The 18,120-nt window shown below is 52.0% G+C and overlaps 2 protein-coding genes and 1 long non-coding RNA gene across 4 annotated transcripts in view; 1 reads left to right on the top strand and 2 right to left on the bottom strand.

Moving 5' to 3' along the window:
• LOC135920102 (uncharacterized) overlaps positions 1–18,120 on the top strand; it is a 49,915-nt gene that overhangs the window by 4,775 nt on the left and 27,020 nt on the right. The gene's annotated exons all lie outside the window — the stretch shown is intronic.
• On the bottom strand, positions 857–8,238 carry LOC135920104 (serine/arginine repetitive matrix protein 2-like). The gene has a single exon (XM_065454171.1). It carries the CDS (start codon positions 8,123–8,125, stop codon positions 1,991–1,993), a length of 6,135 nt encoding a protein of 2,044 aa, XP_065310243.1. The 5' UTR covers positions 8,126–8,238; the 3' UTR covers positions 857–1,990.
• LOC135920137 (uncharacterized) lies at positions 10,960–17,823 on the bottom strand. Of its 2 annotated transcripts, none has more exons than XM_065454240.1 (3): positions 17,688–17,823; positions 11,788–11,957; positions 10,960–11,144 (listed from the first exon to the last, which is right to left on the bottom strand). In XM_065454240.1, exons 1-3 carry the CDS (start codon positions 17,703–17,705, stop codon positions 10,976–10,978), a joined length of 357 nt encoding a protein of 118 aa, XP_065310312.1. In that variant the 5' UTR covers positions 17,706–17,823; the 3' UTR covers positions 10,960–10,975. The 2 variants fall into 2 exon arrangements, with proteins under 2 accessions (XP_065310312.1, XP_065310313.1); XM_065454241.1 differs by lacking the exon at positions 17,688–17,823 and adding an exon at positions 13,076–13,247.

Raw genomic sequence — 18,120 nt, 5'->3', positions numbered from 1 at the left:
ATTCCACGCAGTGCCACTTTTTGTGCATGAAATCTGGCTGATACGATGAAAGCTTACTGAAGAGATAACTTGAATGGCTGGACCTCCTTCCAGCGATGCCACCGCCAATAAACCTGCCATATCGCTAAAGAAAGAAAATAAAGACAAAAATTCAATCCACCCTGTGAAGAAGGATGATCAATGAAGCTGTGTATGTGTACCTCCGCCGCCAGTCGCTCCGGTATTGCGCTATCTTCGGCATAGGCCCACGTGTGAGGATCGCTTAACGTCTGCGTCGCCTCCGTCGAGGTCAGGCCAGGCATTGCGCTATCTTCCGAATATTTTTCTACACGCGGACACGATAGTGAAGAAAGTAGCCCTTAACAGCCTTGCCGTAAAAAACCGGAAGCTCAGACACTCAAATTCCCATTTTTCACTTTATTTACCCTAAAGGCCCATCGGGCATTACATATTTGGAAGAAACATTTTTAGTACAATAAACACTAAAATATACATGCACACAACAAAGAATATAGCGTTGCCAATAACACTTGCATAAACACTTTTGCATAAAGAAATATACATACATACATACATACATACATACATACATACATACATACATACATACATACATACATACATACATACATACATACATACATACATACATACATACATACATACATACATACATACATACATACATACATACATACATACATACATACATACATACATACATACATACATACATACATACATACATACATACATACATACATACATAGGGGAGGCATTAATGATCAAAGCTTTCAATACTTGCGAGTCACAGGAAGCCAATAATGACATAGAATCAAGGACGACCAATTTGGATCCTGCTGAGATCAATTTAATTCACAGGTGGTAATGACAGCTAAAAGTTCTGCAAGAATTATAGGCGTGAATCCTGGAAGGCGAAGTGAAAAGGAACGATGGAGAATAAGACAATGTTCCATATTCATTATCTTCATAATTCTGTAGTATATTCTATTTCTCCTGTTGCGTATATCGCGTATTGTGTGTTGTACAGTTATGTTGCTGCTACCTTGTCGTTTAATTTTTCATTAAACTTTAATTTACTGGACATGACTTTCAACGATAGCAATGAAGTGTTACCTCCCGAGCTATTAACGCTGTATTACGAGACAATATACGGTAATATTTTCGTTTTTCATGTTGATATCGATGATGAATCATTTATCGTCATTGTTAAAACACGATGAACACTGTCAAGGACCTTCTATGGCGACAGCTAGCAGTGGTTCCCTACATCAAACATACATGCTGACAAGTCAACGTCGCGTAGTAAATTCTAGGATAATTGGCCTATACGAAAAATGAATTTCGAGAAAGATTTCGGTTAGAACAAAGCTAATAGTCTACAGAGCTACTGTATCGCTGTTCTTCTAGGCGAGACATCTTGTTTCCTGCTTGCATATCCACATCGCGGACGTGTCATTTATCCCCGATATACTGATGCCGAAGACATGTTTATCACCACAAGTATGACGCGGCAATAATTCCTAAAGAGCTGCTGCAGACGACAGCAACAATATTCCATATTACATCACAAATATACGTTGGCGCATCTCCTACGCCGTATATAAAAAAAATCTTCATCAAATTACTACTCGGCACGTTCATATATCGCAAAAGAAAACTTGCTGCAACAAAACGAACCGAGGAATCGGGCTGTTTTATATACTTATCCCAGCGATTCGTAATTCACCGAATCGCACTAAACGCTAACGAGCGAATGCGAAAGGAGACTCTTACAAACGCGACCATAAAAGGCCGCACCGTGGACGCATGCATGCGCCCTTGCATCCACACCGGGCTACCGAATACAAAGTATAGGCACGCTGTCGGAGCGTTCCCTGCCCTGGGGTCTCCTGCATGCCCACTTGCGCGCGGACTATCCGGCGCAGGTTATAAGGTCGGGCGTGGCGACGGACTCTCCGTCCGCGGACTACGGCGGCGCGGGCGTTTCCATGGCGACGCCCTCGCGACCGTTCCACGCCGCTTGCGCGACGAGGCGCCGCCGGCGTCCCTGATCGAGCATGCAGTCCGTCGCCGCCATAGGAGCGCCGCGCTGGCACTGGAACGCCGCGGCGAACCGGCCCAGGTGCTTCAGGGGCACGTTCACCCTCTGCTTCGCCGACAGCCCGCCGCTGTGGTACGCCGGGTCCGCGGACTCGCAGTTGTCCAGCGCGAAGTAGATGAAGAACAGCTGCTGCGCCGTCACGTCCGGGAGGTCCTTGAACCGCAGGTCCAGCCTCCAGATCCGGCGGATGGGCAGCAGCTGGTCGAAGGCGGTGACCGCCAGGATGAGCGCGGTCATGCGATCCAGGAGGGCGCGCGCCGAGCGCTGAGCGCCTCGCGGATCGCCGGCGTAGCCGTGCTTCTTCAAGCACTCGAGCGCCTCGGCCAGCCGGTAGTCGTAGTCGTAGTCGTAGTCGTTGGCGATGCTGAGCGGGGCGTCTCGCTCGTACGGGTTCTCGTGCAGGAACTGCGCCAGGGCCCGGTAGAAGCGCACCGCGACGCGGGCCAGGTGGAAGACGAAGACCGAACTCGTGGGCGGCACCGAGTCGTTGAACAGCGCCGCCGGAACGTGCACCAGCTGCAGGTCGCGCCGGAACGACGCCTCGGCGGACAGCTCGGAGCGGCCGGCCCAGGCGCGGGCCCTGAGTTGGTCGCCGCGCATCAGTAGGCCGCGGAGCACCTTGTCTTGCCTCTGCTTGGAGACGTTCCAGAAAACCAGGAGCGGATTGGGTCCGACGAGACTTACGCCGCGAGCGCAGTCCAGCCGCTTCGAGGGAGCCGGACCGACCTGCGTTGTGGCCTGCCTCTTGAGCCTGTAGCGCACCAGGAGCGCCGACAGCTCACTGATCCAGGGCAGGTCGGTCACGTGCCGCAGGAACACCGCTTCCAGCTGGGACAGCCACTCTCGCGTGACCACGTCGCGGCCTGCCGAGTGGAGCCACAGGCTGGCGGCCTTGGCGACGCAGTCCGGCAGCGCCTGATCGACGAGCCAGGCGCAAAGGAGAGGCGTGTCCGTTACGGCGTTGCCGACTGTGCGGCCCAGGACGCTGTCCGTGAAGAGGTTCCGCAAGCTTCGCATGTCGTGAGACAGGAACGGCGCGGCGTGAACGATCACGAGGAAACCGAAGTAGTTGAGCGTGTTCGCGGGCGGAGCGGATCGCAGGACGGAGCCAACGTCCCGGAGGAAGTACGGCGCCGACCGGAGGACCACGCTCGTCTCGCCTCTGACTGGCGTAGGCACGTTGGCGAGCAGGACGGTCACGAACTCGCGCAGCCCCTCGCTCAGGTTGCGGAAACGGACGACGCGGGCGTCTTCGTCGTCGTAGCGCGAGCGCTTGAGAGCGGCGAAACCGGATCGCACCGCGAACAGTCGATCGCCGAAGTCGCCGGGCACCGACGCTTTCAGCTCGCGCACGACCTCCCCGACGGCTTGCTTGAAGAGCACGGCCGGGTTGCCCGCCGCTTGGCCTGCGTCGGCCAGGAGAAACCGAGGCACGTCGAGCTCCACCACGGTCTCGTCCAGGTCGTCCGGATTGACGCTGACGCCGACTCGCGCGATCGTCGCCAGGCCGAGGTCGCGCGCGAGTTCGGCTGCGAAGCGCCACACCGCCACCTCGCCGCCCTGCACCGAGTCGCCGCGGGGCCAGGACGCGATCGACCACTTGGCGAACAGACTCCTCAGGCTTTCCGCAGCCGGGGGAATGCTCACGATCCGGTCCACGCAGTCGCTGTGGAGGCCAGCCGCCACCCCGACGTCCGCTGGACTCTTGGCGCTCTTTAGCTGGTCCAGCACGCGGCGCGTCAGCGCCACTTGAAGCAGGGTGTCCTGGGAGATCAGAGATCCCGTGGACGTCGAGAGCGCCGGGTGTTGGGACACCCAAGCGGCGCAGACGTGGTCGTAAAAGTCGTCGCATGGACTCGAGGTGGTGCTGCGAAGAGCTTTTATGTATTCGGCCTCTAGCCTGCAGTAGTCTGTAGTGCAGTAGTAGGGTTCCAGCGACTCGGTCGAAGGGCGGGGAGACCGCGTCGTTCGGCGCTTAACCTTAGATGTGGTGGACTGGCTGATAATAGTCGAGGCCCCAGGTTTCCCCCTGCAGACGACGATGTAGTATAAGGCGAGCACGCAGGTGAGCAGCACTAGGGTGGCAATGACGGCTGCAATCAGGAGCGAGTAGGTGATCGATATGCGCTCACCGGCGTAGCCTACTTGTTCGGTCGATTTCTTGCCGTCGTGCAGCCTTCTAGCTCTAGAGGCCCTAGTGGAACGAGACTTCTTTCTTGATATCCTGTGCCTTCTGCCGCTCTTCCCGCGTCGGCTCCGTCGCTTCTTCTTTCCGTGGGAACTTCGAGACCTCGACCGGCTCCTGGACGACCTGCTTTTTTTCCTACTTCCGGATCTCTTGTCGCTTCGTTTGCCCCTGTGTCGCTTCGGGCGCCTGCTGCTTCTGGAATGCCTGCCGCGTTTGCGCCTCGAACGTCGACTGCTTTTGGATTTTCTGCTGCTTCGGCTTCCGGATTTCTTCCCGCCTCGGCTCCTGGACTTACTCTTGTGCTTGCTTCTAGAGCGCCTCCCGCTGCGCCTGCTGCTTTTGGACCTCTTCGACGCCCTCGTCTCTGATCGCTGCTCGGGACTTACGATCTCCCGACTTCCTTTCTGAATTTTCGCAGCATCCTTTACGTCGGGGCTTCCGCTAATGTCGGGGCTCTTTGCCGACCTTCTGGACTTCCTGCTGCTCACGCTTCCAGACTTGCCTTTCCGTCGCTTTTTCCCGCGCCCTTTTCTGCTCTTGCTGCGCTTGCTTCTGGACCTCTTGCTCGCTCTCGACCCCGATCGTTTCTCGGGACTTGGCGTGCTGTCAGGCGATTTCTGGTCGGGGCTCTCGCGCGCCTTTTCCGACCTGCCTATGGACTGGCCGCCGCGGGATCGCTTGCCTTTTCCGCTGCCTCTCGATTTCTTCCTTTTTCGGGACTTCCGCGATTCACTCGAAGCATCGGAGCCCAATTTGGGGCTTCGGGAATCCCTCTCGGATTTGGGGCTCCTGGACTTTCGACTCTTGGACATGCTCTTTTTCTTCGATCTCCGGGAACTAAGGCTACGCTTCGACGATCCTTTCTCTCTCTCCTTTCCCTTCCTCCTGGATCGAGACTGTGCGCGTGGCGAATCCTTCTCCCCCTTCGCGTCCGGCGTGGGCTCCGGGGAAGGCGATGGCGTTTCCATCGGAGGGCTCGACACGCTCGGAGGACTCGCCGCACCCGACGGGCTCGCGGGACTGGTCGCTCCAAGAGGGCTTGCCGGGCTCTGAGGGCTTGCAGGACCTTTTCCGCGCTCTCGTTTGCTTCGGTGCTTACGACCTTTGCGTTTCCCGTGGTGTGGCCGATGCTTCCGGCGGCTCCTTCGATCCCCGCTTTTTCCCCTCCCGCGGTGGCCGTCCTTGCTCTTGCCTCGTCGCCTTCCCGAGGAGGAAGGCCCGCGTTCACCGCGTTTGCGCCTCGGTGATCGGCGACTCCCTTCTCCGCGGTCCCCGTGCTTGCCGGAGCCCGAAAGGTCAGAGGCCGTTTCAGTTGGGCTGGGTGTATTCGACGAGACAACCTCCGAGTGCTTCTTGTCTGTCCCGGTGGCTTGCGATGGCTTACGCGCGTGAGTAAACGGTATCCAGTCGGGCGCGTGTTTATCCGCTTCGTAGTCTCCGCCCGGCGAAAGCAGACCGCCCGAGTCCAGGTGGATATGCCTCGTGCTCCACTTCAGCTCCACGCCCGCGACGCCTGGAATGTCGGCGGTGCCCCACTGGAACACATAAGGTCCGGTACCACTGCGCCCAGGAGCACCCTTTGGCGAGTACTTCTTGCGCCCGTGAGTCCCGTGACTCTTTCTATGTTCCCTGGAGCTTCTCTCACCCGATTCGGGGCTGCTGTGAGATCTTCCTTTCCTTCCATGCTTCGAGCTGTGCTTCGAGCCGTGCTTCGACTTGGATTTGGACTTGTGACTCCGCTTCGACCTTGACTTCCGGTGTGACGTCTCCTCGCGCGAATTTGACTCCGGCGCTGGACTCGAAGCGCCGACCTCTTTTGGCGGCGACGATACCTCCTTTTCGTGCGGTTCTCCGCCGCGAGATGGCTTGGCTTTCCCGCTATGCGCGCGCTTCGAGCCGTGTTTCGACTTTGACCGGTGCCTCCGCTCCGACCTCGACTTCCGGTCCGACCTGGTCTTGCGCGGCTTCTTCGTCTCGTCCGCTGGACTCGGAGACGCGGAGGTCTCTACCGGCGGCGACAAGTCGTCTTTCGCGGAGGGCTTCTTGCCACGGCCCCTTCTGGAACGAGCCTTGTGGTCCTCTCTCGCCTCGTGCTTGATGAGAGGTCCTAGGTCGTCCTCGTGGGGGGGAGACGCCTTCCTCTCGGGCGACACGGGAGAGCCTGGTTCCACGCTGTGAGGAGACATTGGACTCACTGGCGACTCACGCATCGAGCCCAACCGCTGCTCGCTGGGTCGCGTCAGCTCGGGGCGAGGCAGCGCACCGCGCGTGAACGGCTGCAAGGCGATCTCGAAGCTGAACTCGCGCGATGCCAGCTTGTCGCTGACGTCGTACGTCGAGCCCTTCCCAGTTTGCGTCTCGAGAACATCGGCAGCATCCTCCGTTTTGTCGTCGTGCTTACTCTTTTTCCTTTCCCTGGACGAACGCGCACTGGATTCCTTGTCTCGCCGTCGACCTTGCTTACGGCCGTGTTTCTTGCCCCTGCCGCTGCTGGAGGACCTGGACTTGCGCGCCTTTGCGTCGCCGTCGCCGGGCTGACGGCCCTTTCGATGCTTTCTTGCCTTGGAGTTCTCGCTGTGTCCGCGCCTCTTGGGACTCTCGCCAGCGGCGGTCATTACTGCGACCGTGTAACGGTGCGGACTCGCAGCTGCGCTGCCGCGAACGATGCCTGTGGGCAGTCGAGTGCGTTTCACTTGAACGTCTCCGTGACCGTCTGGAAACGGCACACCGGTCAACGAGGATTCAGTCGCGGGTATCTCGAGCATAGCTTCGCGGTCCCTTTTCTCTTCGTCCGCAGCCACGCCTTCTGTAACACCTTCTTGAGACTTACTTAGCCGCTCCTCGCACGCACCGACGGATTCTGCGGCCACGTCCCGAGTGCTCATAGTTTTGGTGTAACTGTGCGCGACTGGTTGAAGTAGGCTTTCTTTAGTTCGTGGTCGAACTTCAGTGACGACTTCGGTATCTCCCGTCTGCCTCGATGCGTAGCTGTGCGGCTTTCGCTTCCGGGACGCCTCTCCCGTCCTGGCGCCGACTTCGGGGCCGACTGCTTCCGGCTGCGCTGCCCGCCCGGACGGCGACCTTCCGAAGATCCTGCCGAGAAGCGTGCCCACTCTGGATGAGACGTTGTGGAGCAGATGCGTCTCGGGGCGCTCGTCGTCCGACTTCAGCGTACACGACGCGCCGAGCTGCTCGCCGCCGTCGCTGCTGGACGTGGCTCGTGGTTCTCCCGGCTTGCCTTCTCTGGTCTTCGATGGCAAGGCAGACGATCCCTTCCGCGCCGGTTCTCCCCGCGGTCGCTTTCCGGGCGGCTCGGCTGGTTCCGCGCTTGCCCTGAACGAGCCGTCCAGGAGTAGCGTCTTCGACGTGGCCTCGTCGCCGCTTCCAGAGACTCTCAGAGCATCGACGCACGACGAGTCCTTCGAGTCCTCCAGCCGGACCCAGCCAAAACTGGGATCAAAGGCGAAGCACTCCGGCGATTTGTGTTCCGATGGGCTTGCCTTCTCGACGACTTGGCTTGCCCGCTCGCGCTGTCGTTGCAGTTGACGATGTACCGGAGACACCGACGAAGCGTTTGGAGAAGCGGTGGTACGGAGCGGTGTGGAGTCGGCGGGCGTGGATGAAGCTGGTCTCGGTGACGCTGCTTTCTGGTCTTTGCCAGCGGATTTCTTCTGTAGCTGCACTGGGGACGACATTGCGCGAGACGCCGGGGCTGAGCTAGCGGCTGGAGCCTCTCCACCTTGTTGGTCACGGCCGTCAGCGTCCGGCGGACGTCGTCTGGAAGGCGGGTCTCCTGGACCTTGTCGATCCATGGTCGGGACGTTGGTGACAGGAGGCGATCCTGTCCTCTGTTCCGCTATAGGGCTAGAACACGGTTATGGCGTGTCGTCTCGGCGATGTACGTTCTTCCAACGCGCGTGGCCCGTGCCCCGCGCTCTTGTTGGTGATGCTGATGACCCGAAAGACTGTGGCGCGTGCCCACTTGTCTTGTCTTGTGTCCCAGACGGTGGCGCATACCCACTATGGGGCATTGGCCAAGAAGCAGGCGGTTTTTCGTATGCTTCGAAGTGAAGCCAAACTAGATTTAAATTGTGGAGCCCACTTAGGGGGCACTGGCCAAGAATCGAGCGGCGCAGGCAAAATGCATTATTGCAATATGCTTTGAATGTTCAATAAATCAAACCATGCAAAGCGAAAATAAGGTGTTTCCGCAGTCAGGTCGACGCGCACGTTTGAATTAAAATGAAAAAATAAGAACTACCACGACAATACAGAAACAGGAACGAATAATATAATATAATATTATTATAATATTATATTATTATAATATAATATAATAATATAACTATACCTTTAACAATATGTATTTAAAAAATTCTGTGGTTTTATACGTCAATAACCACGACCTGAATTCGAGGCACCCCGTATAATTGGGGACTCCGCATTAATTTTGACCACCTGGGCGATTTATTGCGCACCCAATCAAGGAGGTTTAAAAAAAAATAATTCCGGAGTGGAGATGGTGCCCTCAAATTGAAGCCGGCCGCCGCCATCTTAGTAAGGGAATCGATTAACGTCAGGATGTGGCGGAGTATAAGAAGCGTTTTCTTTTCGCTTTCAGCGGTTTTGAAACGGCCAATTTTGCCATGCAGATGATTCTCGATGTGTCATGTCTGCGTCACTCGTTTTAGGGTCAAAATTGAACGTCTTGACAACTTGTTATGGGAGATCGCGATATGACGATAAAGCCAATAGCAATATTCTATAGCCCGAAACAACAAGCTTTTATTTTTCGATCACTCCAGAATTTATTATCGCAGAGCAAGAGCAATTGCACTTCCACTATTATCCGCCTAGTTCAGCACGCTTTTAACGATGAAGTAGGGGAAAGTGCTGGATTCACCTCTGCCGGTAAGAATCTGCGGGAGTTGCCACTCCAGAAATTTTTGTAAAACCTCCTCGCACTCAATGCACGGTATACACGAGTGTCCTTGCATTCGGTCACCAGTCAGAACGGGGTCACCGGGGCCAGTATTTAACGTTTGGTCCCGAACGAAGTTTTCAACGTGAATGCTTCGAAAGATAAGGGGACAGGAAAGTTCAAGCGCAGGTCAAGCTGGTGCAGGGAGGAGAAGCGACAATTCGGTAAAACGGGATCAATTAATTAATCGATCGAGAACTACGGTACATGTATGCTCAGAATATATCGTTGTCAAATAACCCATGTATACTTATCCTAAAGGGATATAAACTAAGTCAACTTCGTTGCAGAACATGCATAAGAGGCGTCCTACGCAGGGGCCTTTGAAATTGGCAATCGTTGTCAAACTTCGCTTTGTAGGCGTTATGAGCTCATTGGAGAAGGCGCGACCGCTCTGTCAGCCTATCAGAGTTGACAATATCGCAGAACTTGGCAGTGTCCGGAATACATGCCGGAATAACACCCATAGTTGTTGTTGTTGTTGTTGTTGTTGTTGTTGTTGTTGTTGTTTTAGTTGTAGCCTTTGACACGTGTGGCTCCTACCCACGATGGGGGATTGGCCAAGAAATGGGTGGATTATTCCAAATTAATACAGAGCACGAATTTCCTAATATCTATCACCCATAGTTGCTGTTGTTGTTGCCCTGATTTGCTGTGGCACATGTCCACAGTGGGGGATTGGCCATGAATCGGGCAGTTAATTAGGTGTGTAAAAAACAAGAGAGTCAAGAATTTGAACGCTGGAGCTTAAAAAGTAAACGTCTCGTGTGTGGAGAAAAAAATAATCAGAAGAAAACTAGCTATGTTTGTAACACTTCACACTTGGCATCTTGTGTAGTATATCCAGCGTTTGAAAAAAAAGAATACGTTCGACTGGAGTGCTTTAACGACAGCGGTATACATATTAAAAATGATTCGGGTTGGCAATTAGATAATGAATCGTAATAATTAGGGTAATGAACTTTTCAGCCGCAAGAGTGAAACAATTGATCGTAAGCGAGAGTCATTGAAACGCGTCGTCCGAAGAGCTCATTTTTAGCGCTTGCAAACTTCTAAAAAGCGTGACGCTGCTGATTTCGGCGCAGTAAGGAATTCCAACTAACTTGACCTCGAAAACCGGTACATTGAAATCGCGAAGAGCTCAGCTGTAGGAGACTCCGCGAGGGACATGACTGTTGCCGCCATTAGAGGGAGGAAAAACACAGTAGGAGAGGTCCGCAATAGACATTATTGCGGAACAGGTCCGCAGTAGACATTAGTAAGAGGCGATTGGAGGATTGGTGGAAGAAAAGTAGGGAAACGACAAAAGACGGAGACGTACAAAAGCACAGTTCGCAATAGGGGATCAGAAAATTTGGACGTGGTAGTTCATAGTGTTTTTCTTTTCTTTTTTCATTGGTTAACCTAGGTAGGATATTGGCAGCATAGTAGCAAGAGCATGGTGGCGCAACCCACCGCCCCGTTCCAAAGGGGACGCTCATAACATCCATCCATCCATCCATCCAGAGAGCACCATGTTGCGAAAAGGGGTGTAACTAAGAGGGGGGGGGGAGAGGGCACACTGGGCACGTGATCCCCTCCCTCCATCCCTCTCGAAATTTTTTACAACTGTGATTTCAAGTGAACAGCCTTTCTCTTGTTTGTTTCTTTTTGCAGTGTTAGTGCTCTTTTATTGAGAGGTTCACTTTGGCACGTAGTCGAAGGCATCCACTTTCTCGCTGAGTGGCTTGGAGACGGTGATCTCGGCACCGCCCTTCTTGCGAGCGTCCAGGTCGCCCAGCGCCGGACAGGAGACGCCGCGGACGCACTTGTAGTGGCACTGGAACCGGTCGCAGCCGCGCAGGGAACACCTGCGACACCATGCGGTTGTAGCCGTTAGGCCTAAGTTAAGCCTAAGTAGTCGTTAAGCCACAGAGCACAGTCGTGGAGCCTAACAGAAGCACACTGCAGGCTCTGTGTCGGCAGGTGCACGATTTGTCGACCGAACTACCCTCACGACACTTCATATTTGTCATATATGTCATGCGTAGAATCGTAGGCACGCATCACGGACTTCACACTGTCAAACAGTTCACTTTGGCGACCGTACTGCAGTTGACACCAAGTGGTTCGTGTTGCCACCTGCACTGAATGCACTTCGCGTTAGCCGCAGAATTATTTGCAAGAACTGTAAATTAAGTTCACTGAATAGCGGATGTAAATTAACTCGGGTGCAAAAAAGTTTCAAGCATGTGCCACATAGTGACCGCACCGCAAATTGCCAAATGTGGTACTTGCGCGAGTTCTTTTTATTTTTTTTTAATTTTCACTTCACACCTTAGTGAGCCGCAGGTCGCTGTCAGGCGAAACTTTTAGCACACGGCGAGCAAAATCTGGTCTCATGCAGGCTTTGATATGATAGAGCATAGGCGGTTTGTACGCGCTATGGTGCCTCCGGCGCCGTGAAACGTTCTTACAGCCACTACAGCAAACTACAGCCAAAGCGTTATGTACCTGTACTGGCAAGGATGTGGATACGGGTATTGAGCCGGGTATTGGGGTCGTTGCCAACCGAGTCCGTGCTGGGGCGGGTAGTGACCGCGAGGCTCGGGTTCTTCGGCTACGGCTACGGCACACAGCACGGCTGCCACCAGGAACAATACGCCCGCAGATGCCATCTTCACCTGCAGTGAAGAAGGTTTTGAACAACATGAAAGTGCTCTGTGTCACCCGCTGGGTGCTGCAGGTGATAATCACAATCATCACTCGGCACCTTGAGTAGCACGTCAGGTGGTCAGTCAGGCTAATATCTCCAGCATATTCGGGGCTTAAAGTCTCCCTTCAGTGAAGGGGTGGCCTCATAGGGCAGCGAGCAGTACATAACGCGCACACACTCAAACATGCTCGTATATTTTCAGATTTAAAATTGTCACGCGACTGGCCCCTCGAGGCACTTGACGTGTATTCGCGGGCTTCTTTCACGCTCGGAAAAACACTTTTATGTAGCACGCCTTGTGCAACAGAAAGGTGTATCCGGAGTTTTTCATGTTGCTTTACGATATTCTCATTGACATTTTACATTTAATTATAATATTATGGAAGTTGATTGCTTGATTAACACTAATTATGTAATTCGACGGAATGCAAAAAGTAATCTGAATATTTCAAAGCGGCCCCAAGCAACATTACCTTGGTTCGGTCCAGCTATGTGGCCATTTGCGTATTTTTAAATATTGGTGAATGATAGTCGGGACAACCTGCGACGCAGAGAACGTATGCACATGTAATTAATTATATGTGTATGGCGATGCCGCACACATATAATGACATTCGTATATATTTAAGTTTCGTGCTGAGCGTTATGGTCGCCGCAGAGATAATTTGGGGGGTGTAATTTGGGGCGTGTCAGGACCCCCCTAGTCCTTCCCTCGGTTACGGCCTTGGTTATGGTAACCACGAGTGTATGCTGTGATATACGCACACTGCCGACATATTCCGTAGTTCACGGTATTCAGTCTCGATCATGTGGATTGTTACAAGGCTCCGGAACCAGGGTGGAGGTTGGGGGGTGGGGGGGGGGTGCTCCCCACAGGTTTCATTGCATGGGGGCACTGGCCCCCTCAGCCCTGAAAACCGACTCTCCCTTTGTTATTACAGAAAATTAAGTCTTGATTTCATACAGACAAAAAACAGTTTGTGTAAGCGAAATGAGTCCTGGCTCCTGCCTCCACGCTCAAAATATACACTTCCGGAGTCCCTGACTGCGTGTCGTAGCAGTCACCTCAAGCATCGAAGAACTCACCACCGCTCGAAGTCCGTGGATTCCTTGAGACAGTGCCGGTAATAGGAGTGCCCGAGGCCCAGCTGTGCATCGAGCTTCTTATATACACTCGCGTTGCGTGTCTTATCAGGCAGCAGACCGCGGCATTGACCGCGAACTTGTTTCGTACTTTAACGAGATGCAACCGGGAAACCTGCTCTTCCGGGTTGCCCCCCCACTAACTCGAACAAAATGTAAAAGCAAGTCTGCAGCTTTCCGTGCGTTGTAGCTTTTTTTTTTTTTTTGGCGCTTGCGTCCGGTCAACGGCTGCGCCGAAGATGCTGCGGAGAATGGCACGTGGCGAGAGTCCGCAGGTCACGAGACCGGTATGATACGGCCAAAGTCAGATTTATGCACAAAGACTTGGAACGCGGAGGTCCGGACCGCGGGTAGTTCCTAAATGAAGCAACCACACTCTTGTCAAAAAAGAAAAAAAAACAAGGTCGTGGTAGTCAGTATATCTACTGTGAAACCGTTTACTATACGTTAACATAACTGCAGTTGGTAACATCGCTAACTAAGCAACGTAGGCAGTGTTCAAACGCAGTTAACACCACTTGATACAAATGTTCCCTACATCCCCCTACATCCAGTCATGATGACCAGGAAGTCGAAAGCTTCTATGAAGACGTGGAATCGGCGATGGGTAAAGTCAAAACAAAATGCACTATACTGATGGGCGACTTCAATGCCAAGGTAGGCAAGAAGCAGGCTGGAGACAAGGCAGTGGGGGAATATGGCATAGGCACTAGGAATAGCAGGGGAGAGTTATTAGTAGAGTTTGCGGAGCAGAATAATATGCGGATAATGACTACATTCTTCCGCAAGCGGGATAGCCGAAAGTGGACGTGGAGGAGCCCGAACGGCGAGACTAGAAATGAAGTAGACTTCATACTCTGCGCTAACCCTGGCATCATACAAGATGTGGACGTGCTCAGCAAGGTGCGCTGCAGTGACCATAGGATGGTAAGAACTCGAATTAGCCTAGACCTGAGGAGGGAACGGAAGAAACTGGTACATAAGAAGCCGATCAATGAGTTAGCGGTAAGAGGGAAAATAGAGGAATTTCAGGTCAAGCTACAGAACAGGTATTCGGCTTTAACTCAGGAAGAGGACCTTACTGTTAAAGCAATGAACGACAATCTTGTGGGCATCATTAAGGAGTGTGCAATAGAAGTCGGTGGTAACTCCGTTAGACAGGATACCAGCAAGCTATCGCAGGAGACGAAAGATCTGATCAAGAAACGCCAATGTATGAAAGCCTCTAACCCTACAGCTAGAATAGAACTGGCAGAACTTTCGAAGTTAACAAGCGTAAGACACCTGACATAAGGAAGTATAATATGGATAGAATTGAACATGCTCTCAGGAACGGAGGAAGCCTAAAAGCAGTGAAGAAGAAACTAGGAATTGGCAAGAATCAGATGTATGCGTTAAGAGACAAAGCCGACAATATCATTACTAATATGGATGAGATAGTTCAAGTGGCTGAGGAGTTCTATAGAGATTTATACAGCACCAGTGGCACCCACGATGATAATGGAAGAGAGAGTAGTCTAGAGGAATTCGAAATCCCACAAGTAACGCCGGAAGAAGTAAAGAAAGCCTTGGGAGAGATGCAAAAGGGCAAGGCAGCTGAGGAGCATCAGGTAACGGCAAATTTGTTGAAGGATGGTGGGCAGATTGTTCTAGAGAAACTGGCCACCCTGTATACGCAATGCCTCATGACTTCGAGCGTAACGGAATCTTCGAAAAACGCTAACATAATCCTAATGCATAAGAAAGGGGACTCCAAAGACTTGAAAAATTATAGACCGATCAGCTTACTGTCCGTTGCCTACAAAGTATTTGCTAAGGTAATTGCAAATAGAATCAGGAACACCTTAGACTTCCGTCAACCAAAGGACCAGGCAGGATTCCGTAAAGGCTACTCAACAATAGACCATATTCACACTATCAATCAGGTGATAGAAAAATGTGCGGAGTATAACCAACCTTTATATATAGCTTTCATTGATTACGAGAAAGCGTTTGATTCTGTCGAAACCTCAGCAGTCATGGAGGTATTGCAGAATCAGGGTGTAGACGAGCCGTATGTAAAAATACTGGAAGATATCTATAGCGGCTCGGCAGCCACCGTAGTCCTCCATAAAGAAAGCAACAAAATCCCAATAAGGAAAGGCGTCAGGCAGGGAGATACGATCTCTCCAATGCTATTCACAGCGTGTTTACAGGAGATATTCAGAGACCTGGATTGCGGAGAATTGGGGATAATAGTTAATGGAGAATACCTTAGTGACTTGCGATTCGCTGATGATATTGCCTTGCTTAGTAACTCAGGGGACCAACTGCAATGCATGCTCACAGACCTGGAGAGGCAAAGCCGAAGGGTGGGTCTAAAAATAATCTGCAGAAAACTAAAGTAATGTTTAATACTCTCGGAAGAGAACATCAGTTTACGATAAGTAGTGAGGCACTGGAAGTGGTAAGGGAATACATTTACTTAGGACAGGTGGTGACTGCGGATCCGGATCATGAGACTGAAATAATCGGAAGAATAAGAATGGGCTGGGGTGCGTTTGGCAGGCATTCTCAGATCATGAACAGCAGGTTGCCATCCCTCAAGAGAAAAGTTTATAACAGCTGTGTCTTACCAGTACTCACGTACGGAGCAGAAACCTGGAGGCTTACGAAAAGGGTTCTACTTAAATTGAGAACGACGCAACGAGCTATGGAAAGAAGAATGATAGGTGTAACGTTAAGGGATAAGAAAAGAGCAGATTGGGTGAGGGAACAAACGCGAGTTAATGATATCTTATGGCGTTTTTCACTGGTCGATCTGGAGCAGCCGCCTGAATCCTCGAGCGAGCGCTCGGCTTTCACCAATCCGAGTCTGCCAGTGGAGCGCACGAACGCTCCGCGGGAGATCACATAGGAAGTCTGCGTGCACGTGACACAAACCGGTTCCGCAAACTATGCCCAACACAATGTTGTGCGTACCGACCGAGTACCGATTTCGCTTGAAGACGGAAGTGACGCCATGTGACGTGTTCTATTTCCGCCCGAATCCGCGACTCGGCGGCGGAGCAAGTGAGAGCGATCGGGCGCGGAGCGAGTTGATCCGAAACGACCAGTGGAACGCGCGAACCCGCTCCAGATCGACCAGTGAAATTCGGATTCGTTGCCGCGGAGCAAAAAATCCTGCTCCGAATCGACCAGTGAAAAACACCATTAGTTGAAATCAAGAAAAAGAAATGGGCATGGGCAGGACACGTAATGATGATCGAGGGAAGATAACCGATGATCATAAAGAGTTACAGAATGGATTCCAAGGGAAGGGATGCGTAGCAGAGGGCGGCAGAAAGTTAGGCGGGCGGATGAGATTATTGGCGTTTTTCACTGGTCGATCTGGAGCAGCCACCTGAATCCTCGAGCGAGCGCTCGGCTTTCACCAATCCGAGTCTGCCAGTGGAGCGCACGAACGCTCCGCGGGAGATCACACAGGAAGTCTGCGTGCACGTGACACAAACCGGTTCCGCAAACTACGCTCAACACAATGTTGTGCGTACCGACCGGGTACCGATTTCGCTTGAAGACGGAAGTGACGCCATGTGACGCGTTCTATTTCCGCCCGAATCCGCGTCTCGGCGGCGGAGCAAGTGAGAGCGATCCGGCGCGGAGCGAGTTGATCCGAAACGACCAGTGGAACGCGCGAACCCGCTCCAGATCGACCAGTGAAATTCGGATTCGTTGCCGCGGAGCAAAAAATCCTGCTCCGAATCGACCAGTGAAAAACGCCATAAGAAGTTTGCAGGGACAACATGGCCACAATTAGTACATGACCGGGGTAGTTGGAGAAGTATGGGAGACGCCTTTGCCCTGCAGTGGGCGTAACCAGGCTGACGATGATGATGATACAAATGTTCTCGCTTCTGCTGCATATATAGAACAAGCTGTGGCGTGTTCCAGAGCGGGTGCGATATACACGCATGTGTTATAGAATAAAAACTTTGAAACCGATGGTGGCAACTGCGTTTGGAGATGGTATAGTTGAGACCCATTAGTAACGTTGACTAGCTAATTTAGTCAGTAATGTTACTAACTCTATCCTTAACTGCAGTTTATGCCAAGGTATACAGCAAATGGTGCGACATTATAGAACAGTAAATATGACAACTTTTTTTTTTACTGTGCATGCATCTGTTTGCAAAAACAAAAAAGACAAACAGAAAGGACTGCCTACGCATTAAAAGTTTAAAATTTAGCCCAGGACAGCGGTTCTGCGCCCAGCTGATTGGTTTACACTGATTATGGCGTTCATCATCGTAGCTCGGGAGTCGTGGCCAACTCCAATTACACTATTCAAATACAAGTAAAAATGCAATAAGCCTCTCACGATGCAACCGCTGGACCGATTCGAATGAAATATTTGTCGCATTTGCGAGAGGAAAGCATATTCTAGTAACTCTAGAAAGCAGAAAACACAGGTGGTGTCCAAAAGCCGACGTCTATATGACGTGCTTCTGGCTCCAGGAATCCCTTCCGCCGCATGCTACTAGCAAAAGCATAGCCTTCAAGACCTGCGTCTGCTTACCCAGAGGGCGCCATCCATCACGGGGCGTGGAGTTGGACAGCTGCGATGTTCAAAAATTATCCGTAAAACCGCGCGAAGCAACGACAAGCCATGGACGTATGACCTCCCACATCCCCATTTGAGCGATGGCCCTCGTTATTCGACTAATTTTTATATTGTTTATCTTCTTCTCTGTCCTTTTTTCCCTTCACGAAATCTTGCAGTTTGTTACCTCATCAAGGAAACTGGTTGCAGGTGCGAAAAGCACTCAAAGTATATAAATATTTGACATATTGTTTATTTTTGCAGTCACTTCATTTTCTTGCCATACACACCACTTGAATGACTGGATCATGCAATCCAGAGAAAAGACTGGGAATGCGGGAGATGGAAATTCAAGACGATGAGCAAAACGTGAACAAGGTGAACTCAGGCTCCTGCATTCACCTTGTTC

This window comes from Dermacentor albipictus, chromosome 8 (assembly GCF_038994185.2).
Source record: "Dermacentor albipictus isolate Rhodes 1998 colony chromosome 8, USDA_Dalb.pri_finalv2, whole genome shotgun sequence".
NCBI classification, from domain to species: domain Eukaryota; kingdom Metazoa; phylum Arthropoda; class Arachnida; order Ixodida; family Ixodidae; genus Dermacentor; species Dermacentor albipictus.
Note: the sequence above shows the minus strand (reverse complement) of the source record. Positions and strands in the feature narration are given on the sequence as shown.